The 19,003-nt window shown below is 46.0% G+C and overlaps 1 protein-coding gene across 2 annotated transcripts in view; it reads left to right on the plus strand.

Annotated features, from left to right (window-relative positions):
* Positions 1 to 19,003, plus strand: part of LOC126198425 (exosome complex component RRP43-like) — a 131,236-nt gene that overhangs the window by 87,575 nt on the left and 24,658 nt on the right. For both annotated transcript variants that reach the window (XM_049934731.1, XM_049934732.1), the window contains exon 5: positions 3,106 to 3,226. In XM_049934731.1, the coding sequence (XP_049790688.1) occupies positions 3,106 to 3,226 (121 nt within the window). The remainder of the gene's footprint in view (positions 1 to 3,105; positions 3,227 to 19,003) is intronic.

Here is a 19,003-nt window from a genome sequence, read left to right on the forward strand (position 1 = left end):
TTTTCATTGTTTTAGTTTGCAGTTAAATTTTTGTAATTTTGACGGGTGAGAAATGAAGGTCTAACAAAGAATTTTACTTTGGTCCACTAATGCAGAATAATACTGCAGCAATAAAACATAAATGAGAAACTAATATGAAAATAAAACTTTAATTGCAAAGAAAATGTGCTATTTACAACAACAAAACACAATGTATACACAAGAATTTTCTGACAGCAAAATGGCTGTAGGACAAAGACTATGCAATACACTATGTGATCAAAAGTATCCAGACACCTGGCTGAAAATGGCTTAAAAGTTCATGGCACCCTTCATCGGCAATGCTTGGAATTCAATATGGTGTTCGCCCACCCTTAGCCTTGATCACAGCTTCCAGTCTCACAGGCATATGTTCAGTCAGGTGCTGGAAGATTTCTTGGGGAATGGCACCCCGTTCTTCAAAGAGTGCTACACTGAGGAGAGATATCGATGTCGCCAGTGAGGCCCGGCACTAAGTCGGCGTTCCAAAACATCCCAGATGTTCCCTCAAGGATTGAGGTCAGGACTCTGTGCTGGCTAGTCAATTACAGGCATGTTATTGTCATGTAACCACTCCACCACAGGCCATGCATTATGAACAGGTACTCGATCGTGTTGAAAGGTACAATCGCCATCCCCGAATTGCTCTTCAACAGTGGGAAGCAAACATCAGTGTAGGGCTGTGCTATGATGGTGCCACACAAAGCAACAAGGGGTCCAATCCCCCTCCATAATAAAGTCGACAACACCATAACATCACCACCTCCGAATTTTACTGTTGGCACTACACACGCTCGCAGATGACGTTCACCAGGCATTCGCCGTACCCACACCCTGGCTTCGCATCGCCACATTGTGTACCATGATTCATCACTCCACACAATGTTTTTCCACTGTTCAATCGTCCAATGTTTATGCTCCTTGCACCAAGCAAGGCGGCATTTGGCATTTACCGTCGTGATGTGTGGCTTATGAGCAGCTGCTCGACCATGAAATCTGAGTTGTCTCACCTCCCGCCCAACTGTCATAGTACCTGGAGTGGATCCTGATGCAGTTTGGAATTCTTGTGTGATGGTCTGGATAGATGTCTGCCTATCACACATTGCGACCCTCTTCAACTTTATGCGGTCTTTGTCCGTCAACAGACGAGGTTGGCCTGTACGCTTTTGTGCTGTCGGCCTGTACGCTTTTGTGCTGTGTGCCCCTTCACATTTCCATTTCACTGTCACAGCAGAACCAGTGGACCAAGGAACGTTTAGGAGTGTGGAAATCTTGCGTACAGACATATGGCACAAGTGACACCCAATCACCTGACCACGTTCAAAGTTTGTGAGTTCCGTGGAGCACCCCATTCTGCTCTCTCACAATGTCTAACGATTACTGAGGTTGCTGATGTGGAGTACCTGGGAGTGGGTGGCAGCACATTGCACCTAATATGAAAAACTTATGTTTTTTGGGGTTCTCCGGATACTTTTGATCACATAGTGTACTTCATAGGAACAAAGTGCTTTTGATAAGTGTGACATCACAATTACTTACTTTTCTGACAAGTGCGAGAAAATATTGCGAATGGTGGTTTGAGAAACACTACTTGCAAAGTGAATTCCTTGTTTTACACTTGATTAATTATGTTAATAGTGAGAATGTGTGATGAATTTCTTAAATCACGGAGTGTTTGACTCCCATTTGAAAGTTAACACTTTGAGGACCAGTCATGTAGAAAACTTTCAGGTTCAGAAGACCAGCCATTTATGCGATTTTTTTAAAATTTTACTGGCACATTAGTGATTGGTGTATCTTAAAGGTTAACACATGCTGAAAAACACCACTATTATATATGAAAGTTTAGTTTTTCTTGTAGCTATACTGTGTGTGTGTGTGTGTGTGTGTGTGTGTGTGTGTGTGTTGCTATTCGCTGACTACGTCACATGTCCTATGCTCTAAATATCTGCTGTCATTGGCTGGTGAGATCATGTGACGTGAGCTATGATTGGTTGACAAAAGCGAATTGGCAGCACAATCTCGATTTCAGTGTCTTGGGAGCTACTGTGCTGTATGTTGTGGAATTCGTATTTATACTTCTGTAATACAAAACTATGCAGTGTACATGTTGCCGCACATCAGAGACATTTCCAAAATACATTGTTTTTTGCTGTGTTTTGTTTCCTAAAGTGCCAAGAAGTTCTACACCGGCGTGTAAAACCTTTACCATTCAAATGATTGAAAAGTCTAACATCTCTGAGAGAAAGTATATTGTCACATAACATGGGAAAATGTACTTTCACCCATGGTATAGTGTATTTTAACTTGGGGAAAAAAGTGTATTTTAATTTGGGAAAAAGTGTATGTTCACCCAGAAACAAGTGTATTTTTAACTGAGAAACTTCTTTCTCCTCACCTGTGCGCGTGTGCCCCCCCCCCCCCCCCCCCACCCCACACACACTAAAATGTGGACAATAATCAGTTCAGACAAGAAGAGAATAGAAGCTTTTGAAATGTGGTACTACAAAAGAATGCTAAAGGTTAGGTAGCTAGGTAGTGTAACCAATTGGGGGGTGGGGTTACTGAATAAAATTGGGGATAATAGAATTTTGTGGCATAACTTGAGTAAAAGAAGGTATTGGTTGATAGGTCACATTCTGAGACATCAAGTAAGTCAATTTAGTATTGGAGGGAAATATGGGTGGTAAAAATTGCAGATGGAGACCAAGGGAAGAGTACAGTAAGTAGGTGCAATTGGATGTGGGTTGTAGTAGTTATTCAGAGATGAAGATACTTGCACAGGATAAAGTAGTGTGAAGAGCTGCATCAAACCAGTATTTGGATTGAATACCACAACAGCAGCATTGTCATGTCATGTCTACCACATGTTAGCCATGTTTACAAATTAATGTACAGTACAAATATAAAACTACTTGTCCCACATTATTACAATTTATCATGTGAAATGATTAACTTTCCAACCTCAGGTTTAATCACAGAGTGATTCACCTGAGCAAACCACAGATTCTCGTCTGGTGTGATCAATCATTCACAATGAATCATTGTTTGTGTTTTAGCTATAAAATCAATCTCTTTTTTTTGCAGTTTCTCTGCCTACTGTTGAATATAATGCAGATGAGGATAAAAAGACAGTTAATTTGAGAAAAAGGACTCCACTCATCATTGATAACATTCCAGTTGCAACAACATTTGCCATAATTGATAAGTAAGTAATGAGTTTTAATTGTCACTTAAATTCTACTCATTATTCGTTTTTGTAAGTAAAATACAGACAGAAAAAAATTGCACCTCTGAAGCAACAAAGGCAGACACCCAAAAAATGTTCATATGCCCATGCCTCTGATTTATTTCGTTATCATCCCTCAAATGTTTTCAGTATTTTATGGGCCACTTAGAGAGGACTTTCTGGATCGTTAGGCTCTTGTCTGCTCACTTGTGCCAATTACTTTTTCATTGTTTGGACTGGCAGTGATGTTGATCTTTGAAAACAGCCAAAAGTTCTCAATTCATTCTGATAGATAAAGTTTTGTAGTGCGTATTTTTTATGGTGACCTTAATCCCATTGATGGCCAGCTTCATGTTTCAGGATAAATTAATTTCATTCCAAATGAGCAGCACCAACCTTCCGTCTTTAAACACTCTTCTCACTGACTTCACAATTTCCTTAAAGAGTCATGGCTTCATATTGGGAGGTAAGTTAGTTTAACATCCTCTCGTCCCAGAGAACATTGGAGACAAAACACAAGCTCACACTGATGAAAAACCCCCATGGGGCTCACGGTCCTTTCATGAGTACGTGCGTGGCAAGCACGGGGCCCTGAGCTATTGCAGCCTTCCTGGCTACATTTCCTTTCCCTTCCCCTCCTTTCCTGCCCTTGCTCCTTCCCCTCCGCCCTTTCCTCTCCCTCTCTTGGTGTCCTTGTTTATTTTGGGCCCGCTATCCAGGTTATGTTGGCTTTGCAATTTGGTTACGTTGCATAATTACCTCATCCTTTTGGCATTCTCTGGTCCCCCTCTGGGGTTTGACCTCCATTACTAAATTTCTATTCCATAGTGTGAGCCACATGGGAAAGAGCACCTTACCTAGTATCTCCAGCGTGTGCCCTCCTAGTTCCTTCCACTTCTTCCTTCACGCCGTTGTCTGATGCTCGGGTACATAACCAGCAGGGTCGCTATGTGCCCTTTTGGTTGAGCCCCCTGAAAACACAGGGCTTACCTTTCTGATACCTGAGCTGTGACCACCTCATGTAAGCCTAGGAGTGGTTGCTTGTCATCCTGGAGCACCTGAAGTCCCGGCAATGGCCGCCGTGCCAGATGGCCCTTGCTGTGCCTGGGTGGTGCCTGTGGGGAGAGCCCCTGATCAGAGTGGGTGGTATCAGGGCGGATGCTATGCAAATGAAATGCATACAGGTCCAGAACTCTGGCCGTTCTTCTATGGTCGTCTCTTTGAATGGAAATGATTTGGCGAAGTGGACTCTCTGAGCAAGATGCGATCGGGTTCATTGTTGATCGAAACTGCTTCAGCTGCCCAGTGTGCTGCCCTTCGTGCCTGTGACCATCTTGGCACAATTTCTGTGTGCATTACCCCCCCCTCCCCCCTCACCAGTCTTTGAATATGGTTCAAGTTGTAATTTTTCACAAGGACCTCATCCTTCAAACTGATGAGGAACTCAGGTACAATCTAGGATGGTGGGTTGTTCACTTTGTTTGGTTTGTTCAGAAGGGCCCGAATGACAATCACATTGATACTGGTGCCCTTATCCTTGCCTTTGAAGGGGATACCCTCCCTGAGAAGGTCAATATTATGGTTTATTAATGTGACATGAAGCTGTACATCCCACCACCTATGAGATATTTTATGTGCTTGTGTTTTGGACACGAGTATTCCCACTGTTTGCACACTCACCTCTGTGGTGACTGTGGACATCCACTCCATGGAGGGAGTTCCTATGTTCCCCCTCCTGTGTGTGTTAATTGGCATGGCAATCATTCTCCATGTTCACTGGATTGCCCGGTTTATAAGAAGGGAAAGAAGATACAGGAGCATAAGTTCCTTGATCGTCTAACCTGCACTGAGGCTCGTACAAAGTACGCGCATCTTCATCCTGTGTCAGTGATGTCAAGCTCTGCTATAGTTACATGTTCACCCCTTCCTCCCCCTTCTTTACCCCAGTCTTGCACTCCTCCTCTCCCCCCCTCCCCTGCGGTTCCCCACACCCTCCCCTCCGGGTGCTGCTCCTCCTCCCAGTTGAAGAAGTGTCCCACTTATTCGGCGTCTGCCAGTCGAGGGCACCCCTCCTGGGACCCCCCTTCCCGGCACCTTCCAGGCCAAAGGTCTGCTTCCACACGTCGACCACGAAAACCACGGTCTGTCTGTGGGCCCCCAGGTCACCCGCTCTCTTACCGAGCGAGGTGGCGCAGTGGTTAGCACACTGGACTCTCATTCGGGAGGACGACGGTTCAATCTCGCGTCCGGCCAACCTGATTTAGGTTTTCCGTTATTTCCCTAAATCGCTCCAGGCATATGCCGGGATGGTTCCTTTGAAAGGGCACGGCCGACTTCCTTCCCTAATCCGATGAGACCGGTGACCTCGCTGTTTGGTCTCTTCCCCCAAACAACCCCTCACCCGCTCTCTTTCTGTTCCAGATCTTGCTGCAGCTGCCTCCTTTTTGCAGCACAGCCCTCTTCGATCTCAAACAGAAAAGAAGAAGAAACATAATCCCCGGGACAAGGAGCCTCTGGTGTTGCCAAAGGTCCCACCCCAACCTTCACAACCTGCCTCTGACCCGCTGTTCATGTCTGCCCCTCCATGTCGGTGACAGATGGTGACCTGGCAGCATGACTGGCTTTAGCCTGTTCACACACCCCTTTTGAATCATCATTCTGTTGTTATCCAATGGAATTGTAATGGATACTACCGTCACCTTCCTGAGTTGACATCCCTTATTTCGTTCTACTCTGCAGCTTGTGTGGTTCTACAGGAATCTCATTTTACTGATGATCACCCACCAAGCCTCAGTGGGTTCCCTGCTCTCTGTCAAAATCGGGTTGGCCCCCTGCGGGCCTCTGGTGGCATTTGTACGTTGGTCTGTACAGACATTGCTAGCACATTGGAAGTGGTTGCTGTTAGGGTCCATCTGGACTCTGGGGTCACAGTTTGCAATCTTTCATCTCCTTCCTGACAGGACTTTTACACCTGTTACCATAACTGCCCTTCTTCAGCAACTTCCTCCTCCCTTCCTCCTTCATGGGGATTTTAATGCTCATCATCATCATCCCTTGTGGGGCAGTGCCTTTCCATGTAGTAGGGTCTTCTCATAGACCAGTTTCTTGCAGACCACAACTTGTGCCTTCTTAATGATGGCTCCCTTACCCATTTCAGTGCAGGTCATGGTACCTTTTCTGCCATTGATCTTTCTCTTTCTTCTCGCTCCCTCTTCCCTTCATTACACTGGTCGCCACAAGATGACCTTTGTGATAGTGACCAGTTCCCATTGATTCTCTTGCTCCCTTCCCACTCCCCCAATGGACAGATTACCTTGTTGGTCTTTCCAACGCCCTGACTGGCCTCTATATACTGCACAGGTCATTTTTTGTCCATTTTTGTCGGGTTGTATTGATGACATCCTACGCGATGTATCTGATGTGATAGTTCGCGCTGCTAGCCTTGGTATCCCACACTCATCTGGACGTTTCGCAGCCGGCAAGTCCCGTGGTGGAGTAAGGCCATTGCCATTGCCCTCTATGATCGCCATCGAGCTTTGCAACACCTTTCTCATGGAACATCTTGTGACCCATTTTGCAACAGCATCAACTTCCTACCCACCTGCTTTCCTTCACCAGAAACAGCAGGCCGAAGCTTCCGCCTTACGTTTTACCCCTTGTGAGTAAGAATCTTACAACGAACTTTTTACTGAATGGGAACTTCTTTTCACACTTTCTTCTTCTCATGATACGGCCCCTCACCCACACTCCATTCACAAGTAATTGCTTCAACATCTCAGTGCATCACAACGTCAACATCTTCTCCAGGTGCTTAACCGTATTTGGCTCCAGGGTGGCCTCCCTTCTTAATGGAGGGATAGCATTGTGGTTCCCATCCTTAAGCCTGGTAAGAACCCCCTGTTTGTCGAGAGCTATTGGCCAATTAGTCTGACAGACATTGTTCGCAAGTTACTTGAATGGATGGTAGCCCGTCGGCTCAGTTGGGTCCTCGAATCTCGGGATCTATTGTCTCCTTACTAGTGTGGTTTCCGTTAGGCACAGTCTCCGATCGATCGTTTATTCTCTTGGAATCCGCAGTTCGGCAGGCTTTTTCCCAGTGCCGCCATTTGGTTGCAGTATTTTTCGATCTTCGCAAGGCCTACGACACAGCTTGGTGCCATCATTTCTTACTTACACTTCATGAGTGGGGTCTTTGGGGCCCACTCCCAATTTTTATCACCAGTTCTTGTTTCATCAGTCATTCAGAGTTCGGGTTGTACTGTTTTTAGTTCTCCACAGACCCAGGAGAATGGCATCCCACAGGGCTCCATATTGAGTGTACTTCTTTTCCTCATTGTTATAGATGGACTTGTGGCCTCCATCGGTCCTTTGGTCATCCCTGCTCTGTATGTGGATGATTTCTGCATTTGGGTTAGTTCCTCTTCGATGGCTTCTGCAGAGCGGCAGCTCCAGGTTGCTATATGGCGTGCCTCTGCATGGACCCTCTCACATGGGTTTCAGTTCTCTCCTTTAAAATCGCAGGTGGTCCATTTCTGTCGCTGTACTACGGTCCACCCCGATCTGCAGCTCTATCTCGATGCACAATGATTACCTGTGGTCCCACAGTTTCATTTCCTGGGTCTTCTTCAACAAGCTCACTTGGGTGCCTCATATCAGACTTCTGAAGACAGGATGTTTCCGTAGAATCAATGTCCTTCGCATCCTTGCCCACACCTTTTGGGGTGTGGATCGTTCCACTCTTCTCCACATTTATCGGACTTAAGTGCTGTCTCTCTTGGACTATGGTTGTCAAGTTAATGGTTCGACTGCTCCTTCCACACTGCGCCTCCTGGATCTGGTCCACCACCGCGGTATCCGTTTGGCCACAGTTGCCTTGCCTACTAGCCCTGTTGATAGTCTCCTGGTTGAAGCTGGGATCTCCTCCCCTTTCTGTTCGACAGTCCCAGCTTCTGGTTTCTTATGCAATCGCTGTTCATTCCTCTCCCACTCATCATTCCTATTTTATCGTATTCCCAGACCAAGGACATCACCCACCTGATTCCCACCCTCGGGCGGGTTTACCAGGTGCACTCCGCCTCGCGTCTCTTTGCTGTGATTTTCAACTTGTCCTGTCTCCCACATTCCCTCCCCAACACCCTCCCCTTGGTTAGTTCCTCGGCCCTGGATTCGGATGGATCTGTACTGAGGTCCGAAAGATTCTTTTCCCCCAATGGGTTTCCATTGTTTTTTCCATCAAATTTTATGGGAGTTTCGGGATGCTGTTGTTTTTTACACCGATGGCTCTAAATCTGCTGGTCGTGTGGGATATGCCTTCACATCCTCTGTTGACATGGAAAATCATCTCCTGCCAACTGCATGTGGGGTGTTTACTGCAGAATTGATGGCAATTTCCCAGGCCCTTACCTTTATTAAACAGTCCCAACTCAATTACGTATTGTTATGTACGGACTCAATTAGTGGCCTTCAGGCTATTGACCAGTGTTTTTTTTCCCACTATCCCTTGGTCTCAGCCATCCATGACCGTCTTGCTGATCTTCACCATGCTGCTTCTTCCGTTGACTTTCTTTGGATCCCTGGCCATGTGTGTATCTCAGGTAATGAGCTTGCTGATCATTTGGCTGGGGGAGCAGTCACTTACCCCGTCCCTTTTCTGTAACCCCTCCTGCGGCGGATTTACGGCTTCGTATCAAATCCCACTTCGCACAATCATGGACCAATTCTTGGGAGGCTACCTCCCTGCCTAATAATCTCCGTGCATTTAAGGTGACACCTGTGCTGTGGCGTTCTTCCTTCCGCCTCTCCCGAAAGGACTCGACCACCCTGTGTTGTCTCCACATCGGCCATACCAGGCTGACCCATGGTTTTCTTTTGCGTAATAAGCCACGCCCACTTTGTGGTTGTGGAGCCTTCCAGTCAGTAGTCTACATTTTGGTGGAATGCCCCCTTCTTTTGGCTCTGCATACTAAGTACAGACTTCCCCGCACTTTACCCTTAATATTGGAAGACAATTCCCAGATGGTTGAACTGGTTCAGTTTCCTCCATGAAAGTTGTTTTTATTTTCAGTCGTAAAGTTTTTAATCTCCCTTTGGAGTAGGGGCAGAGTGGTGAGTGCTGGCGTGTTTCCCACTGTCAGCTGTATTTAGAAATTCCTGACTCTTCTTCCTGTTCAAGAGCCTCTTTTCTCTCCCTTTTACTCTGTTTTTATTGCTTTTAAGATTTGGTTAGTCTCTTTTTACAATACACACTTGTACATTCTAGCGGTTGAACGATTTTGAATAGCAAGTGGTCTTGCCTGTACTGCATCAGAGATGGGATATTTCCTGCCTCTAGCATAGCCTTGGGGTTGCCCACTTGCTGACTTCCCTCCCTTTTGTTTCCACCATTGACAACACGACTGCACTTTTACGTTTTTTACCCTTTTACCTTTTATCGTTATAACTCTGCTGAGATGTAAATCCGTCCAAATGGACCACCTTTGAAACGAGGGACTGATGATGACCTTGCTGTTTGGTCCCTTCAACCCCAATTAACAAGCAACCAACACTGAAGAAAAAGATCAAAGTAAAATCAGAAAAAACATGCTTCAAATTCTCATCCAGTCATCTGGATTTTGGTTTTCCATGTTATTGCTAAAGAAGTTAAGTTGAATTTCAGAATGATTCCTTTGATAAGGTCGTGGATGATTTCTTTCCCACCCTTGATCAACCCAAACTGTCCTCCCTTTTTATTAACAGAATATTGAAGCTTAATCTTGCTTCCTTTGTATTGGAGGAAATTGTCTGTCACGTAGTTGTAGTTACTGTCATGGTATTTCTGATAGTTATTTAGAGGAACAATGTAAAACGTAAATCAAGCAAGATAGATCTAAACCTCTCTCCTGACAATATTGAGCTAGTGTCTTCTCACTTATAGTCCCTCTCTGTGCTCTTAAAATGAGGCTCACACTACCCACTACCCTCCCCACACTACAGCAGCTTTATGTTTGCCTCTCAAGCACTGAAACATACTGACCAGTTTTCAGTTTTCCTTGGTCCATTTCCTTATCATATGATTCATATCTCGGTTCCTAACACACTGATACAATTACAGGTTCAAGTCTTCTTATCCCTGTGACCTACCCAGTCAAAGAAGATGCATATGTGAGCCAGCTTATGTCATATACTAGCTGACATGCATCCTATATTTATGTTGAAATGATGACCACAGTGCTGCAGGAAAGGACAAGTGTACAGATACAAAAAAATCTGTACTTGTTATGAGCAACGTCCTATTGCAGAACATGTTTCCAATACCAGTAAATCTCTGGTAGGACATTGCAGATGGAAACATGTTCTGTTTACTTGCTCGGCTTAAGACTGATTAGTCCTATCAGTGTCTACCTTCGTATAACTTCTATACCTTACCATATTTTCATAATTTTATTTACTTTTCATTTCGTTTTGCACTTCTACACCTTGTTGATGGTTATGTGTGATTTCCTGTATGGCTCTATTTACTGTCTATCCATCTCTCCCGGGACCTACAAGCTACCATTTCTAACACTTCTAGCTGTTTAGGTTTACATATCCCCTCTGTTGCTAATGTTTCATTGTTTATCTTTCTTCATTTTCCCTCTTTCTCTCTTGCCCAGAAAATTCGGTGAACTTCCATATTCATTCATGCTTAACTTTATTTCCTCCAAGACATCTTTCCTCCTCCTCCTCCTCCTCCTCCTCCTTCTTCTTCTTCTTCTTCTTTCTTTTGTTCTGAAACCTGATGATTTTGCTACTACTTTTGTATTCCTCCTCCTTTTTGCAGAAAAGAAAGGAATGGAAAAGGAAGGAACGGATGATATCAGCTGCATTGGGACTTTATTCAGAATCGGCAGCGACAAATGAAAATGTGTGCCAGATGGGACTCAAAACCTGGGATCTCCTGCTTGCTAGATGGGAATGTGGGCCAGCCGGGGAGCATGCCAAGATAGTACATACGTTTGCAGTAAATACTGTGTTCAGATGGCTCAGTGGTTAACGCAACTGCCTAGTAAGCTGGAGATCCCGGGTTCGAGTCACACTCTGGCACACATTTTCACTCTTCACACTGATTCCACATAAAGTCCCAATGCAGCTAATATCATCAGTTCCGTCTCTTTCCTTACCCTCACTATCCACCTTCAATTTACATAATACGTATCACAGCTGTGGATTCCGCGTGGTTGCTGTTCTTTCAGACGTGTCCGAAAGAAAAGACATCACATATTCATATGTTGCACAAAACTCTTTTTCTATCTATATTTAATTGTAAAAATTGATGGAATAAAAATAACTCACCATACACTTGAAGCACTGAGTAATCAGTAAACACATAAACAAAATTGAAAACATTGCTAAGCTTTCGGATGACGATCTCCTTCAGAGCTAATTAATACATAACACACAACTTATTCAACTTTCTGGATATCAACCTCTACCTCTCCAATAGTTCCATAATACCATCTGTCCATATCAAGCCAACTCGTTTGCACAAAAATGTCCCCCCAGGGGGTCCACAACTCTTTTGTGGGTACGTGCATGGCGAGCACGGGATCCCGAGCTAGTGCGGCCCTCTTTCCTTTCCAGGCTGCATACCTTCCTTTTCCACATCTTGGAACCATCCCCAATCCTCCCCCCCCCCCTACCTGCACCTCTTTCCTTCCCCTTCTCTCCCTCTGGGAGACAGTCTCTCTTCGCTTTCTATGCTGGAAAGTCTCTGTCCTTCCTTTGTCCTTTTCGTTGCCTTTTCTCTTTACCCTCTTCTCTGTTGCGGTGTTTGACCCCTCTCTTCTTTCCTTTCCTTTTCTTTGTTCCTTCCTTTCTCTTTTTTCCTCTTTGTGCATGTCTGAAGGATGGCCCACGCATTCCCACGCGTAGCCTGTGACGGGGTACCGCGTAATTCCCCACCCCGGGTAGACAGGTAGGACACATACGTACCCCCTGGTAACAGCCAAGCCCAGGGAGGGGTGATTACCTGAGCTGGTACCTTCCGAAAGTGCCGATTGGTCCCTCCGTCTGTTTCTCACGAGGTGTGACCTGAGGCGTGAACAATCACCTAAGGCGGGAGTGCCCTCAGAGAGGGCTACCACAAGGAAGGAGTGTCCCATTGGAGATGCCGGTAATCATGGGGGATACTTCCGCAATGGTTTCCTCATCATCTGCTGTCTGCTCACAAGCGAAAGTTAAATGAGTCTCAGCCACGGACAATTCTTCCATCAATGCCACAGTTCCTTGTTGTTGCTCGGTCGGACGAAGGTCAAGACTTCTCCACAGTCAACCCTTTCATTATACAGAAAGGTGTCAACGCAATTGCAGGTCCTGTAAAGTTTTGTTCCTGATTACAAAATGGCACCTTGTTGTTAGAAGCAGTCAGTGCCCTCCAGGCACAAAAATTGCTGCAAACTTCACTGCTACACACCTCACACCTTCCCTGTCCGGGTGGAAGTGCACTGCACTTTAAATTCATCACGCGGGGTGGTTTATACACGCTCCCTCGACAGATTGTCCGACGAGGAAATTCAAAACTACCTTTCTGACCAGGGCGTAATGGCTGTTCATCGAGTCATAAAAAGGGTTGACAAGGACTTGGTTCCATTCAGTACTATCTTCTTGACATTTGACAGAGTTCAACTTCCGTCAAACATAAAAGCGGGCTATGAGATATTTTCAGTTCGCCCTTACATCCCCAACCTTATGCATTGCTATCGGTGTCAGCGGTTCAGTCATACCAGCCAGTCGTGTAACAATCCGGCCAAATGCGTTACATGTGGCAAGGATGTCCATGATGGTGCTCGTTGCATCAACTATATGGGTGACCACGCTACTTCCTGAGATTGCCCCATTTTCAAAATGGTTCTAATGGCTCTGAGCACTATGGGACTCAACTGCTGAGGTCATAAGTCCCCTAGAACTTAGAACTACTTAAACCTAACTAACCTAAGACAACACACACATCCATGCCCGAGGCAGGATTCGAACCTGCGACTGTAGCGGTCGCACGGTTCCAGACTGTAGCGCCAGAACTGCTCGGCCACCAGCGGCCGGCCCATTTTCAAAGATGAACAGCTTATTCAGGAAATCAGAGTGAAGGAAAAGGTGTCGACATTTGCTGCTTGTAAGTTATTTGCCAGTTGAAAACCCACTGTGCCTCCCGCAGGTAAATATAGCACTGTCCTTGCATCTCCTCGGCCTACTAAGGAGGCAGCCATGCGGACGTGTGATCTCACCTTTAGTGCCACAGTCATCAGATCGGCCAGCACAAAGATCGCCTGTTCCACCTCCCCACTATCACCTGCTCACTCTACAGCTCACCCTTCATAGGCTTCTGCTAAATCACGAGCCCAAAAATCAGACACCCGGACTTTCAAAAAAGAGCCTACTCGCGAAGATTTTTTACGTACCCCGACTTCACAACCATCGATTTCTCCCTCATCGCAATGTCCTGTTTCCAAGAAGGCTCGTAAGAAACTCAGTTCCTCTCCTCCTCTGCCACGGCATGTCTCATCTGCAGCGCCACCTGGCAGTAACTGCCCTCGGCCATCTTCCGTGTCGCCAAGGCGCACTGCTGGCGGCCGATCAACCGGCCGATCGCTGGTGGCAGGAGCTGCTCCCAAACAACCTAAGAATCAGGATCTTCTGCCTTCAGCTGAATGCTGTTCCACACTGTCGGCCACCAGCTCTCAGCAGTTGTTGAGTTGAGAGCAACCGTGGTAAGATTCTTTCCTTTTCTGTCCACCCTATGTCCATTATCCATTGGAATATCCATGACATTAGAACCAATCGGGATGAATTGTCGATCCTCTTACGATCCTACTCACCGGTCATCTTCTGTCTTTAGGAAACAAAGCTGTGCCCCCACAATCACTTTGTTTTCCCTCATTTCCAGTCAGTCTGGTTTGATCTCCCTTCTGTTGATGGCACTCCAGCACATGGAGGACTCATGATTCTTCTCCATGATACTGTCCATTATCACCCAATCCCCTTAAACAGTTCCTTCCAAGCTGTTGCTGTCCATCTTTCCCTTTCTGGATACACCTTCTCTCTTTGTACTGTATACATTGCATCGTCCACACCAATGGCAAGAGCTGATATCCTTCATCTCCTTGGTCAGCCCCCCCCCCCCCCCCTTATTTGCTGGTTGGGGACTTCCACCAAGTGGATCTTGTTTGCCTCAACACTGGGAACCCTACCTTTCCGTTGGTACTGTGCAGCTAGCTTGGCGCTTTGAATGGTTCGCTCTTGTTGATACACACTCGAGTGACCATTTTCCATGTGTCCTTAGATTGCAGCCACAGCTGCCATTTATGCACCCAAGACGCCGGAATTTTGCCCAAGGTAATTGGACACTTTTTTTGTCTCTAGCGACATTCGATAACTGTCACTTTCCTTGCGTCGATGATCAGGTCACTCGTATTACGGAAGTTATTCTTACAGCCGTGGAACCTTCAATACCTCACACCTCCAATTCGCCCCAGCGCCTCCCCAGTTCCTTGGTGGAACAAGGCGTGCCATGACGCAATACATGAGCGGCGACGTACTCTTCGCGTTTTCCGCCACCATCCTACTTCGTTCAACTGTATCCGCTATAAGCAGTTACGTGCGCGATGCCGTCGCATCATCCGCGATAGCAAGAAGGCAAGCAGGGACTTCTTTACTAGCTCTTTTAACACATTCACTTCCTCCTCCGAAGTTTGGAGTCAAATTCGACAGTTATCTGGCGCGCCTAGTTTCTCCCAGATCTCTGGGCTCACTGTCGCGCATGATACCTTAATGGACCCCATCGCAATTTCTAACTCATTGGGTCAACACATTGCTGAGATTTCGAGCTCTTCAAATTACCTCCAGCTATTCTCCTGAAGAAACGTGCAGTGGAAGTGCAACTTCTTGCTTTCTCCTCTCAAAATAGCGAAAGCTATAATACTGTTTTCTCCATGTGGGAACTCCAACACGCACTCTCTTCTTCTCTCTCTTCCGCCCCAGGACCGGATGGTATCCACATCCAAATGTTGCTGCATTTATCATACCATAGTCTGCGCTACCTCCTTCACCTTTATAATTGAATTTGGACCGACAGTACTTTTCCCAGACGGCGGGAAGCTATGGTCCTTCCTGTTCCGAAACCTGGAAAGGACAAACATCTCCCATCTAGCTATCACCCCATTTCTCTCACGAGTAGTGTATGTAAGGTTTTGGAGCGTTTGGTGAATTGCCATTTAGCTTGGTGGCTGGAGTCCCGAAGCCTTTTAACACCTGCCAAATGTGGTTTCCAAAAGCATCGTTCTGCAGTTGACCATCTTTGCTGTCCCCACTTGCATCATGAACAATTTTCTCAGGAAACGCCCAACATTAGCAATATTTTTTGATCTGGAAAGAGTATACGATACCTGTTGGAGGACAGACATCCTCCACACATTGTTCTCTTGGGGCTTTCGAGGTCGGCTGCCCCTTTTTATTCATGAATTTATGGCAGAGTGCACATTTAAAGTGCAGGTGAACTCTACACTCTCCCGTACTTTCTCCCAAGAAAACGGGATACCCCAGGGCTCCCTGCTAAGTGTTGTACTGTTTGCCATTGCCATAAATCCAATTATGGATTGTCTCCTTCCAGATGTCTCAGGCTCCCTCTTTGTGGACGATTTTGCGATCTACTACAGCTCTCAATGGACCAGTCTTCTTGAACGACGTCTTCAAGGATGCCTCGATCGCCTCCACTGTTGGAGCATCAAAACCGGCTTCAGCTTTTCTCCCAGTAAGACCATTTGTGTCAATTTTTGGCGTTGTACGGAGTTTCTTCCGCCTTCCCTTCATCTAGGCCCTGTCAACCTTCTGTTCATGGTTGTCGCTAAATTCTTGGGTCTTACGTTTGACAGAAAACTGTTCTGGTCCTCCCACATTTCCTATCTTTCGGCTCGCTGTCTACGATTCCGTAACACCATCTGTGTCCTGAATGGTACCTCCTGGGGAGCTCACCGAGTGGCCCTTCTCTGCCTCTATCGCACCTTAGTGCGCTCGAAATTGGACTATGGAAGCATGGTTTACTCCTCTGCTCGGCTGTCTATTCTTCGGCGTCTCGACTCTATCCACCACCGTGGATTGCGTTTAGCATCTGGAGCTTTTTACACCAGCCCGGTGGAAAGCCTTTATGCTGAGACTGCTGAACTTCCGCTGTCCAATTGGCGAGCTGTCCTTCCGAGTCGCTATGCTAGCCATCTGTCTTCCATGCCTGCTGATTCGGCCCGTGACCTATTTTTCGATGCCTCATTGGATTTAGGGTATGCAGGCCGCCCTTCCTCTCTACTACCACCAGGAGTCCGCTTCCGTCAACTGCTATGTTCTCTTTCCTTCTACTTTCCTAAAACTTTCTTAACAACTTGGAGTACATCACCGCCTTGGCTCCACCCTGGACCTGCCTGCTCTGTGACCTTTGTCAGTGTCCCAAGGATGGTACACCTTCTCTCATTTATCATCGGGCATTTGCTGCTCTATGCGCACAAGTGAAGGATGCCACATTTATGTACACTGATGGCTCAAAAACATCATTTGGTGTTGGGAGTGCCTATATTGTTGGAAACACCCCTAATCGATTCCGGCTTCCCGACCAGTGTTCGGTTTTTACTGTTCTCTAGGCTGTCTAATACATCCGTCGCCATCAGCGGATATAGTATATTATATGTTCAGATTCGCTCAGCTGTCTCCTCAGTCTCCAAGCTCTCTACCCTGTCCACCCTCTGGTCCACTGGATTCAGAACTGCCTCCACCTGCTCTACGTGGGAGGCGTCTCTGTGGTGTTCCTCATGATCCCAGGACACGTTGGTATCCGTGGAAAAAAGGCGGCCGATATAGCAGCCAAGGCTGCAGTCTATCTTCTTCAGCCTGCTGTTCGCATGGTTCCCTTCACCAATCTACAGAGAGTTTTATGTCATCGTGTTGCTCTTTTATGGCATGCACATTGGTCTACACTTCCAATAATAAACTGCGGGACGAGAAAGCTCTTCCCTGTGCTTGGACCTCTTCTTCCCGACCTCGTTGTTGGGAGGAGGTAATTTTAACTACACTCCGGATATGGCACTGTCTTTTTAGCCATTAACATCTTTTAAGTGGCGATCCTCCCCCGCTTTGTCCCCACTGCTCTCAACCGTGAACGGTGAGACACCTTTTACTTGAGTGCCCCTATTTTACTCCGTTACACGCCAGTCTACAGCTGTCACCTGATATATCTTCCATTTTAGCAGATGACATGCCGATCACATTCTTGAGGTTATTAGTGTCAGTGAGATGACGTCAGTCATTTGAATCTCCTTTTGGGGACAAACAACCCCCTCCCCCCTTCTATAGTGGTTTTCTAAGATTTCCTTCTGTTTTTTAGTTTCCCCACTTTCTTGAGTTTCGCTGCCATTGCTGCTGATTTTCACTTTTTTATATTACCTTTTCCTAAGTCACAGACCGGGCGCTGATGACTGTATCAGTTCTGCACCCTAAAAAAAAATAAATAAATAAATAAAAATTAAAAAAAACCTGCACTAAAATGTCTCTCTCATACAGTCAGGCCACCACGGATGGTGCATCTGCAGTGACAAGTGCTCCCTTACTCAGTATTATTATATAGTAAGGTCTTATCAGCAGGCACTGTCATCCAAACCTAGTTCTTGATATACCACATATCCCTAATCCTCCAACCACCCTCATGATCCACCTACAAAGGAGCACTTCTTTCATTACCCAATAACCCTAGAGTGGGACAGCTTAACCACATCCTTGGCCAGGGCTTCAGCTACCTACCATCGTGCCCAGAAGTGGGGAACATCATATTCACAATCCGTCCCACCTTTCCCATCGTAGTATTTTGCCACCTACCCAATCTACAAAATATCCAGCTCCATTCTTATGCCACACCTGCACCCAACTCCTGTTGCATGGGGCATATCCTTTTGGAGCACCCAGGTGTATGACCTATTGTATGTATCTGTTCAGCATGTCCTATTCCGGTCCCTTCACAGAAATATCTTACCCTATCAGAGGCAGGATCACAATTTTCAGTCTTGTTTATGTGTGTATTGACTGTTCAGTGCCTCACCTTCTACGCCTTCCATTGTTTCAATACCACCCAGAACTTCCCATTATCATATTTACATTTGATTGTATTTTCATTTTGTGTTGATTTTCTTATAGATATTCATTTGCAAACACCACGACCTGTGTGGAAAAGGAGGAAAATGAATGTCTGGAAATAGTAAATATAATGACATTTAACCACTTGGTTCTTCAGCCCTTTAGAAGTTCCCACAGACGAGAAATGAAAGGTATACACTATGTGATCAAAAGTATCCGGACACCTGCAAAAACATACATTTTTCCTATTAGGTGCATTGTGCTGCCACCTACTCCCAGGTACTCCATATAAGCAACCTAAGTAGTTATTAGACATTGTGAGAGAGCAGAATTGGGTGCTCTGCGGAACTGACAGACTTTGAACACGGTCAAGTGATGGGCTGTCACTTGTGTCATATGTCTGTACGCGAGATTTCCACACCCCTAAACGTTCCTTGGTGCACTGTTGCTGCTGTGACAGTGAAATGGAAATGTGAAGGAGCACACACAGCACAAAAGTGTACAGGCCGACATCGTCTGTTGACTGATAAGTGACCACTGACAGTTGAAGAGGGTCGTAATCTGTAATAGGCAGACATTTATCAATACCGTCACACAGGAATTCCAAACTGGTCAGGATCCACTGCAAGTGCTATG

The sequence above is a fragment of the Schistocerca nitens genome, chromosome 8 (assembly GCF_023898315.1).
Source record: "Schistocerca nitens isolate TAMUIC-IGC-003100 chromosome 8, iqSchNite1.1, whole genome shotgun sequence".
Lineage (NCBI taxonomy): Eukaryota > Metazoa > Arthropoda > Insecta > Orthoptera > Acrididae > Schistocerca > Schistocerca nitens.